The sequence below is a fragment of the Mus musculus genome, chromosome 8, assembly GCF_000001635.26.
Source record: "Mus musculus strain C57BL/6J chromosome 8, GRCm38.p6 C57BL/6J".
Classification (NCBI taxonomy): domain Eukaryota; kingdom Metazoa; phylum Chordata; class Mammalia; order Rodentia; family Muridae; genus Mus; species Mus musculus.
In genome coordinates this window covers 110,445,548-110,457,968 of record NC_000074.6, presented here as the reverse complement: position 1 = coordinate 110,457,968, position 12,421 = coordinate 110,445,548, and the positions used below count along the sequence as shown (strand labels likewise).

Below are 12,421 nucleotides of genomic sequence, written 5' to 3'. Positions count from 1 at the left end.
GAGACGCTCTGGCACCATTGGGCACAACAGCTTCTCTCTTCAAACGTCATGGCAACGTTTTTCTAGAATGCAGATTTTTGTGGCATTCCCCTCCCCCAGTTTGCCACAAAAGCCATCTATCTAAGTCAGCTCATTCTTTAGTTACATTTGTCCTCTATCCACTTACTTATTGCTATGAGCTCTTCATTTTTGGAGGGGGAGGGGATTGTGCTTTTATCCCATTAGAACCACAAGAACAACAACAGTGGGCCTGGGGTTGGCACTCATGCCTGAATCTTCAAACCCTCCCATCCATCTGCTCTGTGCTCTGCTATGTCACCTGCCATCTCTTCTTTGAGCACCCAGTGCTTCATCACGGTGGTTTCTTCAGAGCTGAGTCATATCAGCTGACTCTCTCTGAGGCTCTCGAGAGCTAAGGGCCTGCCTGTTCCACTGGCTTTCCTCAGCCAAGTTCCACTGTGGTCTCTTTTCTCCCGTGTCTCACCTGGGGCTTACCTCTTCTCTATATTTCTATGTTGAGGAATCTTAGCTGGTCGTCCCTGTCCTTTGGTTGGAGGAGACCATCTGGGCATTGTCTGACCAACCATCTCCCAAGTACTCTGCCCCACCCACTTCCGAGGTCCATCTTGCAGAGTGTGGCATATAGCAAATCTCCTTAAGTCACAGGCTCCCTCTCCTGAGGTCTGGTGACTGTTTCCTGCCTTCGTTTCTACTTCTCCATTGGTAGGCTCTCTTGAAGGGAAGGCTGAGCTCTTAAAAGTGTGTGTGGCCTTGATTTCTCCTTCAACCCTCCTCTTCTGCAGCTCTATAGCATCACCTGCCCATGGCCTTCTATTCTACTGTAATCCTCACGCCCAGCCAAGAGCCATGGGGACATTCGCAGTAAGCTGTTGCTGCTTCCTGCTTCAGATCTGCAGCAGGGACAGGCTCACAGCCTTTCCTTTCAGCTTGCATCAATTTTGTTAGCATTTGAAGCATTTGTTAGCATTTGGCTCATTCTCTGGGAGACTGGACCTGACAAGTTCCTCATGTAAGGGACTTTGGTGAGATTTCCCTAGTAGGAAGTCATTCATTGCCTTGTATAAATTACCTTCATTATGCTGGGCAGGAGATAATGGGCTAGCCTACTGGGCTGGAAGGTCTTATACTACGCATGAGTCTTCCCACTGACTGACATTTGTAATAATCTATTGATTATTATTTGTAATTATCTGTATTTTTTTCCTATTGGTTTCCTGATTCCTTTTATATTTTCTTTTCTGGACTGAAATTAGGCAACATATTTTTATCCCCTTCCTTTTCACAGAAGCTCCTTGCCAAGTTACCTTAGGGGTTGCAGGCAGTAGGGACTTATCAGTCTCACATATGAAGAAGGGTCTGGTTGTAGAGAGCAGCATGTTCACAGGCAGGGTGGTGATGTTCTTTATCACCAAGGACTGGTAATCAGACTCCAGGTTAGAGTTCGGCTTCTGGATAAGAGGAAAGAGGAAAAGAAGGAACAAACCAAGTCCCAGTAAGTACAGTGATCCCCAAGGAACAAAACCCTCAACACACACACACACACACACACACACACACACACACACACACACACACAGACACACACACAGACACACACAGACACACACAGACACAGACACACACACACACACAGACACACAGACACACACACAGACACACACACTCAGACACACACACACAGACACACACACACTCAGACACACACACAGACACAGACACACAGACACACACACTCAGACACACACACACACACACAGACACACACAGACACAGACACAGACACACACACAGACACAGACACACAGACACACACAGACACAGACACACAGACACACACACACACAGACACACACACACAGACACACACACACACAGACACACAGACAGACAGACAGACAGACACACACAGACAGACACACAGACACACACACACAGACACACACACACAGACAGACACACACAGACACACAGACACACACAGACACACAGACACACATACAGACACACACACACACACACACACACACAGACACACACACACACACACAGACACACACAGACACACACACACAGACACACACACAGACACACAGACACACACACACACACACACACACACACACACACACTCGCCATCCCAACCTCACAGAGATGTTTATTCCCCTGGATGGAGGTTTACAGAAATGGAGCAGAAGGAGGATGTTAGGATTCTGAAACATGAGCTTATATAACCCAGAAGATAGAGATTTCTGAGAGGTTCTTGTTGCTTAATTTAAAACAAAATAAACCCAGAAACCCAGCCACTCGATCAAACTGTCACTACCCACATTGACACGCCACCATGGAACAAAGTCTAATAAATCTGATATCTTATGAAAGACACGAGGACTTGATATAACAAATAAAACATTTTGCTCTTATGTGATGGTTCCCCTTACGCTTAAAATAGCCACTTTGCAGACATGCTTATCTCGTTTTATTGGCATATACTCATGCATTTTCCCTGTGAATTTTCCCCCGTTGAGGAAGAGGTGATGGAGCTGTCTAGCTCTGTGAGGCCTGCTGGACCGCATTGTTCAATAGAGAAAGGGCTGGGATGGATCAAGTGAGATGCTTTGCCTCAGAGCGGGGTTTCCACATTCTGATGCTGGGAGGCTGCGTTAATCTTTGGGTGGTCTGAGAAGGGGAACCTTTAGCATCATCAGCAAGAGGTGGTCAGAAGCCTCAATCTTAAGTCTCTAAAACGTTTGATCATTTTGGGACTATAACAACAACAACAACAACAACAACAACAACAATTAACAATAATGCAGCCCTTTAAAAGGTCTCCGCATTTTGACTTGTGTTTCCTCCTCACTCAGTTTGATAGCCCCCAATCCCACTTTCATATTTTGATCTGACTGCATCTTCCAGTTGTTCTTCCAACACTGGTTTCCTCCCGTTATGGTTCTTGGGTTTCCTGGGCCCTGAGTGGGCTTGGCTGCCTTAGTATCTTTGGGCTCAAGCTTCTGCTCTGGTGATAATCCGCCAGCTCCTATGTCCTTCCAAGCTTATGTCAGAAGTCTGGCCTGGGACTTGTCCCACGATGCCAGCCTTTGGTTCTCTTCCTCTAAGAATGAACACAGACATTGATTCCCTTTATAGTATGAGTTCCTGGAGGGGGAAAGCAGCATATTCAGGCCCACTGACTAGCAGGCCTCACAGAGAACTGTCCATGTAGTGTGACCTTCCCTGAAGGCTGCTGTGTCACTGCGGATGGCTCTGAAGTGAAGAAGCCACACTTGGTTGGTTTTGGCACGAGGCCATTTGGAGGTTAGCGATGAGAAGAAACTGAAGTCCAGAGAAGCCAATCTATATTAAAATGACCCCTTCTCTCTGGGCTGTTTGTCTCCCCAGATAGCAGTAGACAGAATCTGCTGCTGGAACTTCATGAAGCAAGGAGACTGAAAGTTTCAGCTGGCATCTTCAATCCCACAGAGATGCTGTTTCGTGTCTATGGTGTATGAACGATACAAACGGCATAGAGCTGATGGAGTGGGAAGAAAGAGAGAACCCCCTTTCCACAGGCAGGGTTGATATCTTTATATTCTAATGTACCACACTAGACACACAGCCCTGGGCCAACAGCATACAGTCAGAATGCTTGCAGGCCGGACAATTCAATCTGCGTACCCAACCCTCACGGGCCTCTTGTGCATGTTGTATTTCTTCATCATTACTGATAAATTCTAACGATGATCAGGGGATGAGCGGTGGGAAACATGGCAGAAGAGAGCGTAAGCTTCTGAAATTTAGAGAGAAGGAAAGCTGGGCAGAAACCAACAGCAGGGAAAAAAGCAAGAATATGTTAGCCTGCTTCTGCCATGAGGCAGGAGGACAGAGATGAAGAGGTGCACTGACTGCATATGCTATGAGTGTTTAATGGGCTTAGAAAAATTGAGTAAGAAACTGGGCTGCATATTTGACATATAATGTCTTGCACAGAACAGCTTTCAATAAATCCTTGCCGAAGCCCTCCGAATAATTGTTTCCAGGGAAAATATGAAGCCACAAAATTCAGGGCAGCTATTTGCCGATAGATAAACATGTTTTCTGATTACAACGAAGGGACTGGAGACAGCAGTGAGTTCCAAGGCCCTCTTAGAGCCTGGCCATGTTCAGTGTGTTGTAGGGTTTGTCAGCCTCATGGGTAGTTCTGCTTCCACTCAAACCCTCACTTAACACCCATGTGGTCTGCAAGCTGGCAAAGCCAGAATCTTTTCTCCTCTCTATGCGCTCTAAGTGCCTAGTACGTGATAGGCATTCAAAACTTTGCTTTGACTTGAACCTGTACATCTCTCCGAGCCCCTGGACTTTGTAATGTCCCTTTATTTCACATCCTAACACAGCACCTTGCCCATGGGGTGTTCAACACGTTTACTGAACTACGTATGATGGGATGTATTACTGCAATAAATGGTCTTGAGTGACCTCCTGTAAACTTTGAGGTGATGAAAAGAAGCCCAGCTGATCCCCCTGTGATGGGTAAGGCACAGTCACACACAATAGTTTCCTAGGACAGCAAGAGATCATGGGTATATGCTTGGTCTTCCCAGTAGGCTACGAGCTTCACCAGGGAAGAGCTATCCTCCCAGCTGTACTGCTAGCATCTGACAGTGTCTGGCATGTGAGGAGGGCTGAATAAATAAATAAATAAATAAATAAATAAATAAATAAATAAATAAATGTCTTGCTGTGCATTCAACATTCTAATTATTTATTCTAATGAATAAACTTGACCACACTTGTCTTCTCGTTTGAAGCCCTTTAACAGCTTCCCAGAATGAACCCCAAAGTCCCGAACAGGTCTAGCAGGCATGCCTAGGGTATCTGACCTCTGCCCCATCTCCAAGAGACCTCCATCATCCTTGGAATAACCTCTTTCCAGGATGACTTTGGACGTTCTTGACAGGTTCTTTGTCTGGGGTCATCTTTCAGTTCTCATATGCTCTTAGGGCTTTTCCCCAACAGAAAGGAGACAGCATCTGGAGTTCTTTCCTCTTCTCTTGTGATCAGGCTCACTTCTACCTTTACTTCAATCTCAACTTGGGGCACTCGCTCGAGGAAGTAAACTCGGAATGAACACATGTACAAGCCGGCTACTGCTGGGATTAAAACTGTGATATTCCCTAACTTGTGTGCTGTCCGTCACCTCAACCAGTCTCTCAGCTTTGACTGTGTCTGCCTAGTTCACCAGATTTTCAACACCAATGCAGCCATCAGCTTAGGACAGATGATCTACTCATTGGTTACTTATTCCGTAGCAATCTTAGGGGCTGTTGTCAGCTTCCTTAAGTGTATCACAAGAACGGTAATGGAACCTCTCATGGTGGGATTGTTTTTGTGAAGGACACCCGGAAAGATGTAGGTCATTGAGCATGGATGCCTAGCAATAGTAATCAGAAGGGGGTAGTCATTATTACTAATTATTATAATTGTCACTGATTCTATTCCAACCCTTTCTCTGCAGTGATATTTACTCTACCTAAGTCAAAATGGCGGAGCATCTGCATGCTTTCATGCATCGTCTGCACAGATGTACCCTTTCCCCTTGGTCGTAGAACCAGGAAGGATGGAAACAGGATTTCCGTTTCAGAGAATGGAATTACATTTGAATTTGAAGAAATGGCTTACATTTGGAATTTTCAGTTAAATGTGTACTGGCCTCAGAAGCTTGAGAAGAAAAACAACACTGTCTTGGTGACGGGTGTTAACAGGATGCCAGTTAATTAAGCTTCTAACATGAAAGCATGGACATGTTGGCTCTGGCTAGAACACCCGGCCCTCTGCAGCCCAGCCCCACTGACCTTTTCCAGTCGATATAGTAGCTGCTTGGCGGAGAGCTGGATGATTGGAGCTATAAACTCGCAGATGATGTTCACGGACATCAGCAAGCTTTTGCCCTTCTGGGTTCCGACGATGGCCTGGCACACCAGCTTCTCTTTGACTTTCTGTGCACAACACACACCAGCAGTTGTGAAACAACCATCCTTCAGCAAACTTAATGACTTAATAATAGAATATGTCTTTGGGTCCAAGATGGCCAGAGCTTTATAACACAGAAATAATGGTCAAAATAATGAGAAAAGGGACACAGTATGTAAGACTCCCCAGGCAGAGGTTCCCTCTACCCCAATTCCCTTTATGCTTGGAAGATGTGTTCTACCTGAAAATACTTTGTGAAGAAATGATATAAAGGAAATAAGGTGGGATCTGTGACCCTAAAGATGCTGGCCGATGGACTACGTGGCTCGCATTATCTCCAGAAGACAATTTCTTATTGCTTCTTGTTATAAAGATAAAATTCAGTGTCTCCCCAAAAGCCTCCTATGGGGGGGGGGGCTTAAGCAAACATTATATCTCACCTGGAGAGTCTGTGTTTCTAGGATGGGAAAAACTCCTGGGTCATTTCATTTTTTTAAAAAAAGGTATTTGATGATTTCTAAATGCCACAAGGGACTGTAATAAAAAGATACACATTGCCAATATGGTTATGGGTTTTAGGTTGAATGTGTGGCACTGATGTATACAAAAGTAGAAGGCCTGTTGCTGGAGTGTAACGTGGCTATTTCATCTACACAAAATTGTGTGTCTATGAATACTTTTCCTGCAGGTGTATATGTGTATATGTGTATATGTGTATATGTGTATATGTGTATATGTGTATGATGTATGTGGCCCGGTGCCTGAAGGGGTCAAAAGAGGGTGTCGGATTTTCTGGAAATGGAATTCTATAGCTGATTGTGAGCTGCCATATGGGAACTGAAACACAGATCCTCTGCAAGAGCAGCCGGTGCCTTTTAACTACCGCACCATCTCCTCAGTCACCCCAAACATGGTGTTTTTAAATGGGGTGTCACTTAGTTAGGCAAGGTTGCAAAACAAACAAACAAAGGAGCAAAATCAAATCAAACCAAACCAATCAATCAATCAATCAAACAAAAAGCAAAGAAAGAGAAGAGAAGAAAAGAAAAGAAAAAAGAAAAGAAGAGAAAAGAAAAGAAATCAGGGATGTTCAGTCAGAACATCTATAAAAGCATGCTATTGTCAGAGAGAGAGAAAAAAAATAAAGATTGCTGAGTTAATAAGAAAATTTGCTTGCAATGAAAACTGGGCGTTTTCCTACCAGGGATTAGCTGGCTGCTTAGCCTTGACTGCTGTAATGAGGGCCTGCTTTAGATGGTCCTTTAAGGTTGGGGTTATGGTAGCTATAGAAACAAAGGGAAAACTGTGTGGAGCTGAACCTTGAAAGCAATGAATGCTGTCATGGTAACCCAGGGCTGTGTGTAGCCTTGGAGAAACCACATCCCTTGTCATCCTTTGATTGCCAAGGGACCTGCCTAAGAAACACATAGGGTACAGCAGGGACTTATTTGGGAGAAAACCAGCTTTCGAACACGCTTTCCTCTCACCTTGGGCGTGGCGGAATAGCCTTCAAGGATCACGTCAATCGTCTGTCCCGGGTACAACTCCATCCTGACGGGGTAAAGTTGGAACACGGGGTTCCCGTTATCTGTGGGTTCCTGGGAGGCCTTGGACTGGCGACGGCTACTGGAAGTAGAGCCCTTTTTCCCCGGTTCCTTCTTGCTCTGCTTTTCCTTGGGGCGGAAGTCATCATTCATCCAGAACAGTTGCTGGACTCGGCGTCCTTTGTTGGTCAGCTTGAAGCGGTAATAGTGGGTATCCAGGCTGGAAAGGAAGGGCAGGTGCTGAGTGGCTGCTGGGTTTGACTCTATACTCTTTGGATTTAGTCTGTTGGAAATACTTACAGAATGAGCACCCAAAGAAGACATTCCTTTAAAGCAAAAACAAAAGCAACCATTCAGGGAGTCAAGGGCTCCCAATCCCAGAATTACCACTTCTAGGTAAGGGCCACAGGAATGTGGCCCACCAATTCTTTGTCTCCCCCATCAGGTCGGGCCCACTGTAGGATACACAGACAGCATTAATGAGAAATGGTTCTGAGGTAAGGAAAGGAAAGCACACTGGCTGGAGGAGAAATCTGCTTTTGAAATATGTTGAATACATTTTTCCTGATTGAGATATGTGTGGTGATGGTGGGTTTATTTGAAGTTCAATTTGATCAATGCATCCCTATTAAGCATTGGCAGGATGGAGGGGCCGGACTGAAGTAGAACAGAACACCAACTAGGCTAGCCACTTTTCTCAGACTTTTTTTTTTTCCTCGTTTCTTTACGCCTTCAAGTTGTAACTATTTCATTCAATAATTCATTTTTTTTCTCTATTTCATGGGTACTTATTAAAGATCTTATTATTTGCCTAGTTCTTTATGAAGGATCTAGGATTTCTAAGATATAATGAAAGAAGTTAAAGTGGTATGTGTGTATGTGTGTGTACACGCATGCGCGTGCATGTCCATCCAATTTATAGACTTAAAATATTTTTCTTTAAGGAAAAGAAGCTCATCCAGGACAGGCAAGGTACTGCATGCCTGTAATATCAGCATTTGCAATGTTGAGATAGGAGGATCACCATAAAGTCAAGGTTAACCTGGCCTACATAGGGAGTTTTAGGTCAACCAGGGTTATACAGTGAGATCCTCTCTGACAAACAGCAGCAACAACAGCAACAACAACGAAACAAACACCCCACCTTATCTTCAACTGCTTATTTTTCTTTTAAGATTTTATTAGGCTTTGAGATTTCACCCCATTTGTTTGACTTCAGGAAATGATATATCTCACAAGTAAGTTGTGACATCAAATAAATAATCAGGAGAAGTAATTTCAGTCGTCAGGTAAAAACGTTTGTCTCTAAGTATTTGTGTTCATGGGGCAGAGTCAACAGAACAGACTCTACCCTACGATTTAACTTTATGACCAATGGTAAGTTTGGGGGAGAAAAAGTAAACATATATAATATTAATAAGCTAGTTTGGCCTTTTTTACTTATTTACAGTATGATTTTAATAATCACAGAAACCTTCCACCAGAACCATATTAACTTCCATATTAAGATGGGAGAAAAAAACCCTTCAAATATCTAAGAGATTTGCCCTCAAATTTGCAACTAGAAAGGTGTGGCATATGGGCATTCCTTAGTACAGGTTTTGGTCAACTTCCTCTGTAAAGGGCTAAAGGATATCATGTTAGACCTTTGGGCCATCTGATCTCAGGCATAACTACCTGCCTCTATACACTCTTCTGAAAAGAGCCAGAGACATCCTGGCTGCAAGCCAACAGAACCTTCTTCATAGAGACCGGCAGTGGCTTCGGTGGACCTGTCAAGGCTTTTGCTGGTTCTTTTGGTTTGTTTACACATTCATAAAAACTGTTAGGTAGCCCTCAAATTTCCAGGCAAGGGTTGGCATATCCTTTGGGTAGGGGATACTTGATGCTACTTATAGATTCAGAAGAATCTCAAGCAATTAGACATGGTGGGAAGAATATTGTTTTCTATAGTTAGATTTGTGACCACATAAGGAATTCAAGGAGAAGCATTAGTATACAATGACAAGTGCCTTTCCTTATGGCCAAGAGATAAAGTAGAAAGGAAAGTTTTGATATTTACCCAACCAAAACACACAACTGGACATGTGCAAAAACCACACAGTTCAATTCTCTGTGTTGTTACTTATGTTGCTCTTGCCTGTCACACTTTTCAGTTAAGAGCCATGTTTAATAGCTAAAGCAGAGGAAAGGAGGGGTAGATGGGGCTGTGGGAAGGACTTCTCAGAACATAATGCCTGTAAGTTGGGTTCAGGACTGGTACATCAGAAGGCCAGAGCGGCAACCATAGGGGTGTTCTCAGCACAGCAGCTGAGAACCACAAACCAGCCAAACCCTGGGAGTCAATGACTGATAACTCCATACTGCCCTTGCGGAACCAGGAATGAATCCCCACACATATCCTCCGCCCATTGCACTCAAACCTCAGGTGTTGTATAGCCATACTGGATCACACTGCTCAAGGAGGGGTCTCTGCTGCACTGCCTATTGTTGAAATAGTCAGACCCTATAGCTTTTCCTGGGTGGTCAGGGGACCGTTGGTGCTGTGCTGGGGAGGCAAGTAGAAGAAGTATGATGTCTAAAATGACTGGCTCTGCAATGTCTGCTACTTTGGCAAAGACCTACCTCTCTAGGTAGACTCAAAGGTTACACTAAGCTGAGTCCGTATTTTCTCCATTTGTGGAGAGGGATGAACGGTGTGTTGAAATCAGAGAGGGAAGATTATGCAGAAACTCTGTATCTAACATAAAGTAGTCACTACCTTTTTTTTTTTTTTAGCCTGGAGAATATCACCTAACATCAAAAGTCAACTTTACACAGCCCAGAATCTTAGGACAAACAAAAAGCAAAAAGACAGAAAGACATAAAAAAAAAAAAAAAAAAGCAGAGTCTCAAATAATAGTTGTTTTTTTTTTTTTCCTGGCAGTTCTGCAACTTTATTTGACATTCAGCAGGTTGTTACCACATTGACTGTCTGTAGATTTTTGAATGTGGTAACAAGCACGCAAGTTATCAATGTGTAGAGCTTGTTTGGTGACTCCTTTCCCTCATTACGTTTTCTGAACAATGTGATATGGAATGTTCTTTATTCCCTTGGCCCAGACGGCTTTATTGAGACTGGTATCAATGCGCATATCTGGAGTCCCCATTTCCTTCATGGCAAATTTCCAAATTTCTTTGAGTTCCCAAGGAACATGCTTCTTGAAGCCCACTCCATGGATGTGCTTGTGAATGTTGATGGTGTATTCTCCAGTCACCACCTTGTTGATGGCAGAATGGCCCTTCTTCTTCCCTTCTTCTTCTCGCCACCCATCTTTGTGGGAGCCATTTTGCTGGGCCCAAGTTGGAAAGGCTCAAATAATAGCTTTTATCATGTTGGTCTATGGGCATGTGTCTAGGGGATCTACTCTTGATTAAGTAATGGATGTCAGAGGTCCAGCCCACTGTGGGTGTTACTAGTCCCTAGGCACGGTATTCTTGAGATGTTTAAGGAAATTGGTTAAGCAAGAGTCTGAGTGTGAGTAAGCAAGCAGCATTTCTCCATGTTCTGACTTGAGTTCTGACTTCTCTCAAATGATATACAGTGACAGGGAAGTGTCAAGGAGAAATAAACCCGCCCCTAAGTTGTTTTACCGCAGTAGCAGAAAGGGAACTAGAGCATGGGATGACAGTGTGGAAATGTCTCCTTGTAGCAGATGTAACCAAGTTGTGACTATCCGGTACATTCACCAAGGAAGGAAAGAGTGGGGGGGGGAGCTAGGAGAGGGATGGAGGGGGCTTAGTTCCATTTAATTAAGACTGAGACATGTGTAATTACCTATACGATTGCCCCATGGTATTCCCCTACCTAAAATGCGCTCCCAAGTTGAGTTCTGGAGCAAATGGTTTGTCGGAAACAATGGTAGAACCAATCCCGGTGGCCTGGATGGGGATCCGATAGGTGTTACTATGCTTAATCTCCAGGATGACCGTGTCTTTGAACGTCACTATGTCGTCCAGGTTGGCAGTCAGTGTCAGTGGGATGTCATCTTCTGCAGGAACTGCACCCTCACTGGGTTTAACCGTCCAAAGGGATTTCTTGTTTGCCTGCAACAGAAGACTACAAGTTAACTGGACATGTCAAAACCCTCTGCTTCAAATGGCCCGCACTGCAGAACTCAACTTCAGAGAAAAACATTATCATTTTATTTTAATTTTTTAAGAACCGTAGCCGGGTGTGGTGGCACACGCCTTTAATCCCAGCACTTGGGAGGCAGAGGCAGGCGGATTTCTGAGTTCGAGGCCAGCCTGGTCTACAGAGTGAGTTCCAGGACAGCCAGGGCTATACAGAGAAACCCTGTCTCAAATAACCAAAAGAAAAAAAAAAAAGAAGAAGAACCTAAGAAGCTGGATGTTTGCTAACTTCTCTTTTCAGATAGCGGCCCGAGTCTGAAGAGGAGGGCGGCCCATCAGCTTCGGAATGCTCCGTCAAGATTTGCTGTGTCTCCTCCCCATGACGACAACTTGGGGCTCTGACCAGCTTTTTTTACTAATTAGCTGCTCTAACCTCGTGTTTCTGAGATGCCAATGGGAGGGACCAGCCTTCCTTCTGGAATTTTCAAAGAAATGTTTCTCTGAGGAGAAGTTTGTGGAATCTAAGTGAAGATGAATGGCTTTTTAAATAAACATGATGGGAAGTCACCCCCGCTTTTACCGTGTTTTTTATCAGAATTGAAAGAATTTCATTAAATAAATAAATATTCATATTAAAAAAGAATTTCATTAGCTAAAATTTTAAGCTTCTTTTTGAAACCCATTACAAGGCCGATACAGAGTTGGAAGTGACTTTGAGCAAACCTCTTCTGACCATCATGTTGGAAATGGCTAACCCACCCTTGGCATCCCTGGCCGCT

The 12,421-nt window shown here is 44.1% G+C and overlaps 1 protein-coding gene across 7 annotated transcripts in view; it reads right to left on the bottom strand.

The window, feature by feature from the left end:
• Nucleotides 1-12,421, bottom strand: part of Hydin (HYDIN, axonemal central pair apparatus protein) — a 343,286-nt gene that overhangs the window by 152,285 nt on the left and 178,580 nt on the right. For all 7 annotated transcript variants that reach the window (XM_030243552.1, NM_172916.2, XM_030243556.1 and 4 more), the window contains 4 exons: nt 11,377-11,615; nt 7,473-7,749; nt 5,868-6,011; nt 1,326-1,469 (listed from right to left, as the gene is read on the bottom strand). In XM_030243552.1, the coding sequence (XP_030099412.1) occupies nt 1,326-1,469; nt 5,868-6,011; nt 7,473-7,749; nt 11,377-11,615 (804 nt within the window). The remainder of the gene's footprint in view (nt 1-1,325; nt 1,470-5,867; nt 6,012-7,472; nt 7,750-11,376; nt 11,616-12,421) is intronic.